At 35.5% G+C, this 10,802-nt stretch overlaps 1 protein-coding gene across 1 annotated transcript in view; it reads left to right on the top strand.

The window, feature by feature from the left end:
• The first annotated feature begins 549 nt into the window (after positions 1-549).
• The window catches only part of csmd1a (CUB and Sushi multiple domains 1a), a 46,154-nt gene continuing 35,901 nt past the window's right edge, over positions 550-10,802 (top strand). The window contains exon 1 of the mRNA XM_059508650.1: positions 550-583. Coding sequence (XP_059364633.1) covers positions 550-583 — 34 coding nt within the window. The remainder of the gene's footprint in view (positions 584-10,802) is intronic.

Here is a 10,802-nt window from a genome sequence, read left to right as displayed (position 1 = left end):
AGGTAGAATGTTGCAATAGTAACCAAGGGGGCGGAGTTTAATGAAATGTCAAATTATCATGGAAAATAATAAATCATCCTAACACTATTAGAATTGTTAGATTATGAAAACTGTGCAGTGAACTGGGAAATCTGTAGTTCTTTAAATCTTGTCTGCGTAAACCAGTAACCAAAGAGGGGGGAGTTTAGTCAATGTCTGATGGAAAAAAAAATCAACCATTCTACATTTATTTGAATTGAATACAGAAGCTAAACTAGTCACAAATGTTTCATGTTGACATTTGTTCTATTGTTCTCATTTTCTATGTGTGGGTTATGACAGTTATAGACTATATTTTCTTCTCTTTTTCTCTTTTTACAGGTTTCATTTTTATATGTGGTGGTACATTAAAAGGGAAAAATGGGACCATAGAAAGTCCAGGTTTTCCTCACGGATACCCTAATGGAGCGAACTGTACATGGGTTATTGTAGCCGAGGAGAGAAGCAGAATACATATAGTTTTTCAGTCCTTCGCTGTGGAGGAAGAATATGACTTTTTATCTTTATATGATGGACATCCTCATCCTGCAAACTTCAGGACAAGGTAAGCACTTAAAGTTTGCAATGAAGAGTTTTGTGCTTGTCTGTTTGCTTTGAGACTGTTAATTATGCTTAAAGTTGGCACAATTGATTTTTAGCTTATGTACAGTACAATTATAAAATTTAGCATTATTACTCTGTATCATCTGGTCTCATAACATTTAAATATTTTTTCCATTGTATACTACTTTATATGTATAATGAATGTATGTGATCTTGCTTTTTCTACTTATTTTCAAATTAATAAGTAGGCCTGAAATATTGTTTTGAGGTTTTTATGTGAAAAGAGAGCACACAGTGATATGACAGACATAAAACTAGTCAGTTATAAAGTTTAGCATTGTTAATTTAACCACAGAATGTAGTGCCTGACCAATCAGAATCACATTTTCCAGAGAGCTTTGTAATGGCATGGCATATGCAGTACTCATTTTGTAAATTTTAGACGTGATTACCAACATTACATGGGGCCAAATCTCTTCCAAATGTTTAAAAGCACACAAAATTAACCAGCACTAACACGTCTAGTTAAAAGGGAAACCAATTATTGCAGCAAAACTCTTCACAAGCCAGGATGAAATCAGCAGACCCCCTGGGTTCAGGTAACCAAAATTTGCACGCAAGTACCATGATTGAAAGTATTTATTTAATGCCAGTCTGGTCTTCACAAACACTGTATCCAAAACCAGATGCTTCACTGGCCTAACAGATTGCAAAATAAGCGACACATTGCACTTGTGATGTCATTTCCTCACTAATCCCTCTATTAAAATGGCATATTTGTTAGAAAAGAAATCGTTTTTGCTAAAGTGTTTGTTTTTCTCAGAATACATCTATTTGTATTTTGTATTCAGTTTCAGAGATGAATAAGAAAGTGGTACAATACAGCTCGATTGAGTTTTATGCCGGAAAGTGTTCATGTCTTTGACATAGCTCCAACGCCTTGGTTACTGTTGCTAGCTTACAAGCTTTATAGAATGATTTTTAGGGAAATAATTATGCTTACATGTGCTAGAAAGCCAATGCAAAGAATGATTGCATTGCCTTTACAGACATTGTTAAATGACCCTGATTAAAATCTGCTACAACTGTCAATCAAAACGGAGACAACAATTGTAGCAGATATCATTAGCATTTAAGAACATAACTTTAACTTTAACATAACTTTTTTTCTGTTTGCTTAATATGTTATTGTATATATAGCTGCTGACCTAAATCAAATACTTTAAAGTGTACTAACAATATTTTGCACTGGAGCAAATACAGATGGCCTTATTGTTGTAACACATTTAGGAAATAAGTTAATGCAAATAACTTTGAAATATTTTTTTTTGTTTGTTTAATGCTTTTGAAGCTTTTCTGCTCACCAAAGCTGCATTTATTTAAATTTAAAATGCAGTAAAATAGCAATGATGTGAAATAGTACAATTACAATTTAAAATAACTAAACTGTAACTAACCGTAACTAAAATAACTAAGTGTAATTTATTTCTGTTATTGCAGGAAAATAATTGTAATTGCATCAGAAATCATTGCAATAAGCTGATTTTCTGCTAAAGAAACATTTCTTACTATTATCAATGATTGTTTTGCTTAATATTTTCGTGAAAATGGTGATGCGTAGATTGATTCAGGTTTCTTTTATGAATGCAAAGAATAATATAATTTTTTTGTGATAATATCAATTAAGTGAAGTGGCGTGTGGCCAAGTATGGTATCCCATACTTTGAATTTGTGCTCTGCATTTAACGCATCCAAGTGCACACACACAGCAGTGAGTAGTGAACACACACACACACACACACACCATGAACACACACCCAGAGCAGTGGGCAGCCATTTTTGCTGCGGCTCCCTGGGAGCAGTTGGTGATTGTGGTGTTGATGGTGGAGGAGAGCACTGGTATTTCACTCCCCCCACCTATAATTCCTGTTGGTACCGAGACTCGAACCCACAACCTTTATGTTACAAGGCCAACCCTCAAACCATTAGGCTACGAATTTAAACAAATTTAATGCAACCTTGCTGAATAAAACTATGAAATAATTTAAAATATAAATATATCAATTGTTTTGCACAATGTATATATAAATATATATGAAGCATCAGTTATGTAGTTTTGAAAGTTTGAGCAACGTGCTCTCTTCTCTTATACCAACATTTTAGATGATTTTCCACAAGAACCGTCTGGTCACTGAATATTTGAAGTTTTTTTACACTCTCTTTAATAGACCTTAGAATACAGCACATTTTTGCAAAAACACATTGTGGAATAAGAGCCAGTCCTTCATTATCTAAGCTGTAAGTAAATCAAGAGTTTTTTTTCTCCTCCTCTGCAGACATGGCACTTCATTTGCAGTTATTAAAGCATTAATCTTTTGAAGAATGTAAAAGCAGTGATGCCAGCTGTACCATGTTCTTGGGTTTAACATAATTACTCATACATTTATGAGTATTGGGTAAGCGCTTCGATAAAAGAACAGCAGAACAGTTGTTTCATTACCATCAAGTAATAGATGCTCTTGAATTACCATCCAATACAAGAAGCACAACTCAGAGCCAAAAAGTATCATACTGCCTCTGTTAAACAAACAGCATCTGTCATTGTTGATCCATGAGATGATGTCAGTACAGTACATTGTGTTATTTTGAATGATCTACCTTCTCCTTGAGAAGTTTTTGTGTCCCATTGAGTGCTAGCCCCATTATGTCTGCTACTCTGTGTGGTTTGGTTTCCTGCCTTTGTTTTATCAAAAATGTCAGATAATGCGCATCCCTTAAAGTCTGTACTGAATAGAAGGATCTCCAGTATGCACTATAGGGTTGTGCATCATTTAGAATTGAATCAAGAATGAAGTAGCTCTTGAATTCGAATTGAAGTTGATTAGGTTTGCAATTGTTAATAATGTTGCTTAATATTTGTTCTTTCTTAATGTAGCTTTTTTTAGGATTCCTTGATGAATAGAAAGTTCAAAATAATTTATTTTAATAATATTTTTTCTTGATGTAAAATTACTGCCTCCTTGCTGAATAAAAGTATTCATTTCTGTCACATTTTGAACATGTACTGTATATATGCTATAATTCTATAATAAACAACCTAAACTTTATATACTATTACAGTATGTAGTGTTTTGAACTATATATATATATATATATATATATATATATATATATATATATTATTATTTTTTTTTTACTATTTCTATGTGGCTTTATTTTATTTGATGTCAGTCTTAGTACTTTTTGTGCTTAACATAAAACATTGTTTTTAAGTTGTCAAGGCAACTATTTTTGGCATGTTTTCCCATTAGAGAAAAACTGTACATTTTAAATGTGTACCTAGTAAAGTTTTGTCAACTATTAGGAACTCACTTAGCAGATGGACTAAATGCCAGAACCCTGCAAATATTATGCAGGAAATGGTACAATGTAAAAATTTCATTAGGTTTACAGCCTCATATCACTGATGTAAATGCTGATACACAAAGGGCATCATGTTTTATAATTTTTTTATTTCTTTCAAATCTTAAACTGATTTTGTGTATCAGCATTTACATCAGTGATATTTTTTTTCAGCAAAGATTTTGTCAGAAGGTCCTGGAAGCCGGCATCTCAGGATGTAACTTGTTTTGTATCCGGCAAATAGGGAAATACTTTGCTTTCCTCTGGTGACCCTCGATTTCAACACGTTCTGGAAAAATCCATTTATCAAAGCAATTCAAGCAGATGCCTTTGATACGTTACTTATCCAACCACTGCCTGACATCGCAATTTGTCATTTTTCCGTTCAGAATGTGCTGTCCCAAAATAGCACTGCACGACTCACAGCAGCACAACCTGAAGAAAAACACACAGAGCGTTCAGAATGATGAGGCAATATCGCCAATTAAAAGTTGACCTCTTGTTTGAAGAGTCAGATTAGAGACTTTCATTACAGAGTGACAATTATTTCATTGTGCTTTTGCACAGAAATCTTAAAATCTTAATTGATAGCTTATTTTGACCCGTGCTTGTTATTAAAACCTAGATATCATACTCTGGCAAGCATAACATCTCATAATATTGTGAAGAATAAATTTTTGACTAATTACAGACTCTATTGTCTTTGCCTGTAAGAAAATCCTTCCTAGCATGGAAAGCTAATTATATGCTTTGGTTATGTTAATGATACAAACAAGTTAAAGCTACAAATGAATGTATTACACCTTCAATTCGATGATATGAATGTACAGTGTCTTGAAATGCCTTGTTTTTGGGCAGGTCAGTTCTTACCCCTGTTTTGAAACAAAGGTTAACCTGGAGGGAAGGAGAGTGCAAGAATAGTTCATCCAAAAAGAAAATCATGATACTGTATTTTCAACCTCACGTTGTTCTAAACCCATATGACAATTTTTTTTTTCTTTACATGGAATGTGAATGCAAAAAGACTGTATTGTCTGCCTTTTCCATTCTTTTAGAATAAATAAGGCTTTTTGAACATTTACAATAATACAAATGCTTAAAAATGAGGCTTTTTGAGCATTTACAATAATATAAATGCTTAAAAATGCTTACAATTATTTAAGTATTTGTAATGATAGCATTTATTCATATTTACATTAGATTTTATTTTTATATTTTCAGCGCATATAAAGTTTACATGCATTAATTATTCCTTTTAATGTATCTTATAATGCGTTGTTTGATCTCATGAATAAATGTAAACAGTTATGATACATTATACTTTTTTAACTATTCACCATTAGTCCTTTATTTGAATGTATAATGCAAGTGTAATGCATTAAAACACAACAAACAGTCCTGCAAATATTATAATGCATTTTATCTTTGATTATAGTTATTTCTGAAAAGGTACAATGCATTACAACCTACATCATGAAATCTTGAATAATGCATTATTTATAAAGGCTTTGGTTTAACTTTAAATAAGTTTTGTACTTCAGTTGAAATGGTTTTCAGTTATTTATCAAGCTCAACTTATATATTTTTTTATTTCGATCACTGATAATTATTTTTTTAAACGCTTTAACTTTTTAGCTCAAAAATAACACTGATGATTTGTGAATGAATCATTCTTTTGAGTCGAATCTTTGAATCGGTTGATGCAGTTCGCGAAGTCGTATTTCCCATAAAGCGTTGCAAGCCTAAAGTAGATTGCAAAGCCATTGGTAAAAATGGTTTCTACAGTTAGGTATTCCATGAATTTGGAAAATGCAGCCCTAGTGTGAAAGTTTTGCTCACAAACTGGACTGATCCAGTTCTCAGTTTTTTAGCAATCCGTTTACAGTAGATAGGATTATCAGTGAAGAATGGCTAGAATGACAGCATAAGAGTTTCAAAAGCATCAAAGCTTCAGCCACTTTTACTTTAATTTAATGAAAAAGAGTGACCAGCACAATGCAAAATTACACCTTTTGTGATCCATGTGCAAAATAAAGTCATGTCTTTGGACATGGAGGTGGATAAATATGCCTGAAATAAACATTTTTGGGGTGAACTGTTCCATTAACCTCTCAAAGAATGTGTTGTAGAGTTAAATGACCCTTTAAAATCAGCTCAAGTGAGACACAAATGAACAATAAATCGAGGCAGCACTTCAAAACATTGTCAAGATAAGAGTCAGAATGAAAAATTGCGTTCTGTCCTTTTCTTAGCCAGCAGCTACGATAACAAAGTCACTTTTTTAGAGCGTATTCTCGCAATACCTGCAGAATTGCAAATACGTTTGCATGAGAAATGGCTGAGAGACACTTTTTTTGACCTGGTGAATGAATTCAGTGCAAGCATGAGTAATGCATTTGTCTCTCATGGAGCATTTTGGGAAATTGCTAAAGCATATCTGTAGATTTCTCTCTTTTCAGCAGCCGGCTACAGAGATAGGGGGCAGTAGTCAAATACAGATTAGCGACAAAGAGACAAAACACATCAGAATCAAGGAGAAGCTTACAAAGTCTGATCAGTGGGATGGTGCTCTGTATGCAAGGCCACCCGGAGCACACTTATTTACTCAACCTTCAGAGCGCACCGTGCTAATTGGATAATGCAGTCTGGTCAGATGTGAGCGCTGTGTGTTTAAGTAATTGGCCTGTCTTGCTTCTCCTAAATAGTGTCTGCCCAGTCATTTAACTTTGAAGTGTCTTCGCTGCACACACACACACACAATGTTTTCCACACACAGAATCAACTTTCTTTGATGTACAGTGTTATCTTGTAGCCATAATTTGTTTTACAAGTAGACGGAGAAAAAGCTCAGGCTCTCTGGTCAGTGCCACCTGGGTGATAAATGACTTTTCAGCTCTGCAAGTCAGGCTAGCAGAGCCATTTGTGTAAACTGATGTAAATCTTCACTGAGGTCATAATTTTCTCTAAAGGAGCAGTTCAGATAAAAACGGGGATTCTGTCATTACCCAAAATGACTCCCCTTCATGGCTTCAAATGAAATGAATGCAAATGGAGAAGAATGCTGGCCTACATGCTGTTGTTTTTCATGCAGCTACAATAGCTGAACGTGATCAAGGCCGTCATACTTCAAAAAAGATTAACAATCGGCATACATGTAATTCATATTACATTCATTTGACATATTCTGAAGCCATACAATATCTTTATGTAGATTTCTTTAAATGTATTGTCTTGGACCTTGAGAAACAATATGAACATCACTATGAACTGATGACAAGAAAAGAGCATTTACATTTATTAATATAGACAAAAGTGACTGAAAATGAGGAATGAAGCAAGCAAATCATCTTAAAGAAATAGTTCACCCAAAAATGAAAGTTTGCTGAAAATGTACTCACCCTCAGTCCATTTGAGATGTAGATGAGTTTGTTTCTTCATTGGAGCAGATTTGGACAAGTGTACAGTTGCATTACACAACTTGCTCACCAATGGATCCTCTGCAGTGAATGGGTGCCGTCAGAATGAGAGTCCAAACAGCTGATAAAAACATCACAATAATCCACAAGTAACCCACACCACTCCAGTCCGTCAGTTAACATCTATAATCTATAATATTGCTTTCTCCTGTGAAAATGTCATCTCATGTGAATCAGGTGAGAAATCTGCACAGATAAAGCACCATTTATAAGAAAAAGATTTCTAAATGAATGTGTTGGTTGTTTTTTACAAGACGTTAATTGATGGACTTTAGTGGTGTGGATTACTGTTTGGACTCTTATTTTGATGACACCCATTCATTACAGAGGATCCAATGGTGAACAAGTGTTGTTATGCTAAATTTTTCCAAATCTGTTTCAGATGAAGAAAAAAACTTATCTTGGATGACCTGAAGTACTTGATGCGTCTGGCATTACCTGTTGCAATAAGCACTTCTGTTCAGCTGCTTCTTATGAAAACACTCCCTCAATATGCAATTCCCATACTCTGTATCAAATCAACAAATCAGGTGTAGGACAGCTTCATTTCATTCTGTCCATCAGAAACCTGTGCAAATTGAGTTAAATATGTGTATATATATACAGTGACTTGCCAAAGTATTCATACCCCTTCATTTTTTTCAAGTTTTATGTTGCTGCTTTATGTTAAACTACTTTAAAATATTATTTTTTTTCTCAAAACAATCTACACTCCACACACCATAATGACAAAGCAAAAACAGAATTGTCAAAACTTCATAATTTTATATATATACAGTCGTGGCCAAAAGTTTTGAGAATTACATAAATATTGGAAATTGGAAAAGTTGCTGCTTAAGTTTTTATAATAGCAATTTGCATATACTCCAGAATGTTATGAAGAGTGATCAGATGAATTGCATAGTCCTTCTTTGCCATGAAAATTAACTTAATTCAAAAAAACCTTTCCACTGCATTTCATTGCTGTCATTAAAGGACCTGCTGAGATCATTTCAGTAATCGTCTTGTTAACTCAGGTGAGAATGTTGACGAGCACAAGGCTGGAGATCATTATGTCAGGCTGATTGGGTTAGAATGGCAGACTTGACATGTTAAAAGGAGGGTGATGCTTGAAATCATTGTTCTTCCATTGTTAACCATGGTGACATGCAAAGAAACGTGTGCAGCCATCATTGCGTTGCATAAAAATGGCTTCACAGGCAAGGATATTGTGGCTACTAAGATTGCACCTAAATCAACAATTTATAGGATCATCAAGAACTTCAAGGAAAGAGGTTCAATTCTTGTAAAGAAGGCTTCAGGGCGTCCAAGAAAGTCCAGCAAGCGCCAGGATCGTCTCCTAAAGAGGATTCAGCTGCGGGATCGGAGTGCCACCAGTGCAGAGCTTGCTCAGGAATGGCAGCAGGCAGGTGTGAGCGCATCTACACGCACAGTGAGGCCAAGACTTTTGGAAGATGGCCTGGTGTCAAGAAAGGCAGCAAAGAAGCCACTTCTCTCAAAAAAAAACATCAGGGACAGATTGATCTTCTGCAGAAAGTATAGTGAATGGACTGCTGAGGACTGGGGCAAAGTCATATTCTCCAATGAAGCCCCTTTCCGATTGTTTGGGGCATCTGGAAAAAGGCTTGTCCGGAGAAGAAAAGGTGAGCGCTACCATCAGTCCTGTGTCATGCCAACAGTAAAGCATCCTGACACCATTCATGTGTGGGGTTGCTTCTCATCCAAGGGAGTGGGCTCACTCACAATTCTGCCTAAAAACACAGCCATGAATAAAGAATGGTACCAAAACACCCTCCAACAGCAACTTCTTCCAACAATCCAACAACAGTTTGGTGAAGAACAATGCATTTTCCAGCATGATGGAGCACCATGCCATAAGGCAAAAGTGATAACTAAGTGGCTCGGGGACCAGAATGTTGAAATTTTGGGTCCATGGCCTGGAAACTCCCCAGATCTTAATCCCATTGAGAACTTGTGGTCAATCCTCAAGAGGCGGGTGGACAAACAAAAACCCACTAATTCTGACAAACTCCAAGAAGTGATTATGAAAGAATGGGTTGCTATCAGTCAGGATTTGGCCCAGAAGTTGATTGAGAGCATGCCCAGTCGAATTGCAGAGGTCCTGAAAAAGAAGGGCCAACACTGCAAATACTGACTCTTTGCATAAATGTCATGTAATTGTCGATAAAAGCCTTTGAAACATATGAAGTGCTTGTAATTATATTTCAGTACATCACAGAAACAACTGAAACAAAGATCTAAAAGCAGTTTAGCAGCAAACATTTTGAAAACTAATATTTATGTAATTCTCAAAACTTTTGGCCATGACTGTATATATAAATACTTTGCACATCAGCATTTGGCAATTATTTGTCATTGTTCTCCTCACCTCTTCATTTCTCAGGTTCTATCAGGTTGGATGGGGGCATCCACACACTTTCAGGTTTCTCCAGAAATTTTTAATCAGGTTTAAGCAAAGGCTGTGGATGGGCCACTCAAGGACATTCATAGAGTTGTCTATAAGCCACTCTTGCTGTGTGCTTAGGGTCATTGTCCTATTGGAAGGTGAACCTTCTGCCCAGTCTGAGGTTTTGAATGCTATATATATATACATATAACACACACTCAAACTATGTTTGTTTATATAGTAGTAATGTACTGTATGTCCTCTTTTAGATAGTGAAGTAAATGTGTGTGCGTGTGTGTGCTTGTCTGTTTGTGTGAATGCGGACTCACAGTCAGCCAGCAAAAACCAATAAGACCAAAAATCTCTTATTGGCACTCTCTTTGGGATAATTCACTTTTTTTTCCTCCAGCGTTTGATTGTTCTCCACTCGTGGTAATTAATCCCTCAGATCCACTGACTGTCCACAGGCTCAAAAGGTTTATTTTCCAATACAAACAACAATTAACAATGTTATTGCAGGCATGTACCACGTTCGGTTTTCTTAGTGGCCTGTGTGGCTTCAAATGGGGATCTTGAGAATTTTTTGAGGCTTATGACTTTTAGCATAAATTCTTGTCCAGTTTTCTGTTGATTCAGGCTGTCCACAGGCTGAGGCTGATGTTATTTGGCACTTTGCGTGACCTCTGCTTAACCACATATTATGTTTGCATATGGTTTCACTCAACCTCTAACCTCCCATCGGACATCACTATACAATTTTTTGAGTGGGAATAATTGATTTTATCAGAATCAGAATCAGAATCAGAATGAGCTTTTATTGCCAGGTATGTTTACACATACGAGGAATTTGTTTTCGTGACAGAAGCTCCGCAGTACAACAGAATGACAGCAACAGAACATAAAACACATAATAAAAGAATATAAAAATACAAAAA

Source organism: Carassius carassius, chromosome 24 (assembly GCF_963082965.1).
Source record: "Carassius carassius chromosome 24, fCarCar2.1, whole genome shotgun sequence".
NCBI classification, from domain to species: domain Eukaryota; kingdom Metazoa; phylum Chordata; class Actinopteri; order Cypriniformes; family Cyprinidae; genus Carassius; species Carassius carassius.
Note: the sequence above shows the minus strand (reverse complement) of the source record. Positions and strands in the feature narration are given on the sequence as shown.